The sequence below is a fragment of the Drosophila subpulchrella genome, unplaced genomic scaffold (assembly GCF_014743375.2).
Source record: "Drosophila subpulchrella strain 33 F10 #4 breed RU33 unplaced genomic scaffold, RU_Dsub_v1.1 Primary Assembly Seq64, whole genome shotgun sequence".
Lineage (NCBI taxonomy): Eukaryota > Metazoa > Arthropoda > Insecta > Diptera > Drosophilidae > Drosophila > Drosophila subpulchrella.
In genome coordinates, this window is record NW_023665700.1 from 806,019 (window position 1) to 810,985 (window position 4,967).

The window sequence follows — 4,967 nt, forward strand, 5'->3', positions numbered from 1 at the left end:
CATAATTTTTTTCATTGCACTGCGATGCATATTTTTTTTATATATTATATAAAAAACTAATGTAAAATTGAGCGACATTGAAGTTGCCCAATTAGCGTGTGGCCTGAAAACCATACAAAAACTAGGCAGGCTTTACCATTGTTAAAATTTATTTTTATCATATTATAGAAAAAAATTTCACGGCCCAATAAGGCAAATTTTTAACTACATGAGCCAAACTAAATGGCAAATAAATTATAAATTAAACTACACACCTATAGCTATAGCAGCTCACAGAAAAACACACAAAATGGGTTTAGTAGACGTAAAAGAAGTGGACTCCACAGCAAACGTTATAAATAAAATCGAGTCCAAAAATATTAATACAGATTTAACGAACATTTTATCAATCATTGTTTTTATTATGAGCGCATTTATTTTGTACAAGGCATATATGTTTCATAATAAATGTTTATCAAAGAGAGCCATAAATAAAAGCCAGGCTAATGATCTGGACAAAATATAAATACATAAGGCACCAACAATAATTATAAAAAGATGTTCAAAATAAAAGAAAAACAAAAGAGCAAACCATTCAATATAATTATGTATGTCCATATATTGATATATCAAACAAAAACACCTCTTAACGAGGTAAAAAGTAGTGGCGAACACGCCTTTAACAAAAATGTCTGATATCAACAATTGTGACGAAAAATGATATTACATTCGATAAAATAAATAAACTATATTAAATTTATGATTTCGGCCCGCAACAGTAAATATTTATTTACCTACACGTAAATTTTCTGTTGTAGCGTGCCGAATACATAAATTTAATATAGTTTATTTATTTTATCGAATGTAATATCATTTTTCGTCACAATTGTTGATATCACCCATTTTTGTTAAGGGCGCGTTCGCCACTACTTTTTACCTCGTTAAGAGGTGTTTTTGTTTGATATCAGAGGTTTTTTTTTGCATAAGAGCCTAAGTACCCCAATACCATGACTAGGAGTCGTCTCCATATGGCTTGGCTATTGAAAAACAAAACACACAGATTGTTAAATTAAATTTAAAAAAAATATATAATTCTAAAAAAATGTATAAAGACTATAATAAACTTTCACGTTTCACTTCGGCTTAACTTTATTCTAATAAGGTATGGGTTGCTTACCTCCACATTCTATTAAGAATAAAACATCTAATATGAATATTAAACTTTTTAATAACAAGTTTTATCGCTTCAATTACCTATTTTAATAGCACAAGTTAGGAATCTCAAGGGCTGTATAGTTTCAGATTCCAAGAGAAATCTGTCGTTTCTTACATTTCCCGCCGAACTAGCGGGTTTTTCCAAAGTGGTAGAACAAATAGATCAATTTTTTCTATTTCGATTAGCTTCATGTAAGTAAAGGACCCAAAACCATAACAGATTTTCCGTTTGAAAAAATCTAATAAGAATTTGTGTTCATCAAATTGGTTTTTTTCTTGTTTACTCGAATAAGTATGAAATATTACGTATACGGAGCTGAAACGAGTTGCACTTTTTATCGCTTAATATCTTCCAAACGGTAATTTTTAGGGCAAAAAGTGTTATAGACTAAAAGTTGAGGAATTTCAAGGGCTATATGATTTAAAATTTAAAAAGAAATCCTTTGACTCAATTTTGAGAAAATAGTCAAAAAGTGGTTTTAAAAAATAACTTTTTATCATAACTCTAAATCTATTATATTCAGACAATTTTATTGTATAAAGAGTATTTAGCAAATTAAATTATCTTTTCAGAGATATATAGTACGTTTCTGTAGCATTAGTTGTTTAGATACTATAAGCATTTTAAATCTGCCTTTTTTATTTGATTTCCCGCTAAACTAGCGGGTTTTTCCAAAAGTCGTAAAACAAACGTTTTCTATTTCAAGCTGCTTTATACACCCATAGGGTTTGCAAAACCCTAAAACTAAGATGGGATGCATACAAACCCACAAACAAAGGGACAAACGTCCCGCCACTACGTGTACTGCCGTCCACAGTGATTGAATATAGATATTATTTTATCCAACAATCTTATCTAAAGTACAATGAAATTAAATAAATAAATAAAAAAAAAAATAATAACAAATATAAAATATGAACACTACAGAGTGTATTAGAATTACTCTTGATAAGGAACCAAATTTTGAGAATAGGGTATTAGCCATACTTAGAAACAGAGCAGAGCCTCTATTAATTTGTGAGGATGCGTGAAACACACCCTCTACATTTCGCCACTTCTATTCTTTCCGCCACGAAGGCATATAATTGGAGATTACGCCACGAAGGCCATTTATTTATAAGTTATAAGCATAAGTTAGCCATAAGTCGTTACGCCACGAAGGCAATTTATTTAAGTTCAAACTAGAAGCTAAGCTTATCAGATTTAAATATCGCGCGCACCAGGGCTGGAAAACCCCCCAGTGTTGGTCTACCGAGGGCCAACAGCTGATAGTGCCGATAGCGATAGGCGGAGGCTCGATAAGAAACTGTGTTGGGAAACGAAGAAACCCGGCAAGCCGGGCTTACATGCGGCCGCAAGGGCGGAAGCTCGCCCTCCTTTCTCGAATGGCATCCAAGGCGATCAGACCTAGGAGCGGACTTCAACCCGGAGTGGTACAGCGGCACGAGCGTCGGCATGCCGGATCCAAGGAGTAAGTGGGACAGACAATAGCGATCAGACTGAGTGCGAGTAGGGGTAGTAGTAGTAGTACTAGCGAATAACAAAGACAAGAGGGAATGAAGAAGTATGTGTCCGTGTGAATTTGTGTATTTTTCGGGAACCCACGTGCAGTGATTTGTGCCGGTCGGGAATCGTGTTGCGCCAGAGCTGCTTACTCAGTGCAAACGACCACCCGATCGCCCACAAGGAGCATAGGAAAGGATCGCCTCTGGCCACCCTCTCCTGGGAACCCCAATTACGGTTTAGGTAGGCGCGAGCCACGTGCAGTGATTTGTGCCGGTCGGGAATCGTGTTGCGCCAGAGCTGCTTACTCAGTGCAAACGACCACCCGATCGCCCACAAGGAGCACAGGAAAGGATCGCCTCTGGCCACCCTCTCCTGGAAACCCCGCCCCAAATACGGTTTAGGTAGTCGCGAGCCACGTGCAGTGATCTGTGCCGGTCGGGAATCGTGTTGCGCCAGAGAAGCTTACTCAGTGCAAACGACCACTCGATCGACCACAGGGAGCACAGGGAAGGGTCGCCTCCGGCCATCCTCCCCTCGGATCCCTACCCCCTACCCCAGTGGCTTGTGAGTCGCACATCCAGGGGGAACGGCCACGCCGTGCAGTTTTGTTGGTATTTTCTCAGGGATCGGCTACGCCACTCGTTTTCGTTAGTATTTTCGCCGGGAGCAGCCCCGCCCTCCACTATACCTTTCGGGTTCCGTGTTGCGCTAGAGCTGCTTACTCGGTGCAACGCGGATACTCTGGCCTCCTTTCCCCACAAATCCCCGCGGCAACTCCCCGTCCAGTTTCGTCCCAATACTTTTCTACAAATTTAACTGTAGAGGACCCTGGCCGGACTGAGTTTTATCCCAGCCCATGAAAAAGGTCCTTACAGTTTGGCGCCCGAACAGGGACTCATAAGGACGACTAGATATCCTTCAGGAGAGTTGGGTTTTTACCACCAACCGCATGGCCTAAAGACCCATGTCCAGTAGACGAGATTTAGAGAAAGATAGGAGACCGCAGGAATAGTTAGAATAGGGGATCCCGTAGCGCTGCGCCCGCCAACGCCAACCCACTCCCGGAGCGCCACATAGCCACGTGGCCTCCCACGAAGCCGTCAAGCGCATACCGCGCCCCGAGCAGCGCCCACAGAGCGGCCCAGCAGCGTCACCCGCGCCGCCAGCCGCGTTATCAGCAGCGCAGACCCAGCAGTGTCCCGCGCCGCACAGTGCCACCCACGTGGCCATCAGGTGCCCACAGAGCGCCACCAGCAGCGCCAACAGCAGCGCCAACAACAGCGCCGGACACGTGGTCACCAGCCACACAACGAGCGTCACCAGGAGCGCGCAACGAGCGGCCCCGCGCCCTCAGCAGCGTTCAGCGCCCATCGGGCGGCGTCATTTGCACCACCAGCAGCACCCACCGAGTGCCTACCGAGTGCCCACCGAGCGCCACCAGCAGCGCCCACAGCAGCGCCCATCAGCAGCACCCGCCACGCTACGAGCGCCACCAAGAGCGCCCAACGATCAGCGCCGCCGCTCACCAGCCGCACTCACCGAGCGCCAACGGGAGCACCAGCCGCAACCACATCGGTCAGCCAGTGCACGTCAGCAGCACCTGCCGTGCGCCCAGCGCCCAGTCACGTCACTAGGAGCGCTCACCAAGTGATCCCCAGCAGAGCCATCGGCAGCGCCACCGCGCGTATGCCCAGTGTCTCGGGAAAGAAAACGTCAGAGGACGCAGAATCAAAGCCAGATCCGGCAGCTGCCGGACTGGAAGAGGACAGGTTTTTCACCGCATCCGGGGGTGATTCCACGACCGCAAACATGGGGGTCAGGTGGATAGCCTACCGCCGGAAGGACGAGCTGCAGGCTCTGCTAAAAGAGTTTGGACTTGACGCGAACGGCCAAGTAGACGAACTACGACCACGATTGGCATCCTTCATCGGAGGAGGAGACCACAGCCCGGCTCTACGAGAGCGCTTTGCCGCACTGGAGGCAATGTACCCGGAAGCACCCACCCAGAGGACGTCCACCAGTCGGGCCACCTCACCGATGCCCGGAATTGAGGACCACACGCTTCCCGTGCCCTGCTTAGGGAACCTACGGAAAAGCCCTGGACGGGAGATACCGGCCGCCAACCCGGCCGCCCATCTTCCGCACAGCTCCATATCCGCGGCAGTGTTCGCCGAGAAACTGCGAGGATGGGGCGTACTGTTTGACGGACAGTCAGACCCCGTTCATTTTATAGAACGCATCGAGGAAGGTGCCACTACCTACAATG

At 45.7% G+C, this 4,967-nt stretch overlaps 1 protein-coding gene across 1 annotated transcript; it reads left to right on the forward strand.

Annotated features, from left to right (window-relative positions):
- Positions 1-2,580: 2,580 nt before the first annotated feature.
- On the forward strand, positions 2,581-4,335 carry LOC119562578 (atherin-like). The gene is made up of 2 exons (XM_037875794.1): positions 2,581-2,666; positions 3,735-4,335. The coding sequence occupies exons 1-2, from the start codon at positions 2,581-2,583 to the stop codon at positions 4,333-4,335; spliced, it is 687 nt and encodes a 228-aa protein (XP_037731722.1).
- The last annotated feature ends 632 nt before the right edge of the window (positions 4,336-4,967 follow it).

Coding starts and splice junctions, on each gene's coding strand:
- LOC119562578 (XM_037875794.1), top strand. CDS start 2,581: ATGGCATCCAAGGCGATCAGACCTAGGAGCGGACTTCAACCCGGAGTG. Junction 2,667..3,734: donor CGGCATGCCGGATCCAAGGA/GTAAGTGGGACA, acceptor GGGATCCCGTAG/CGCTGCGCCCGCCAACGCCA.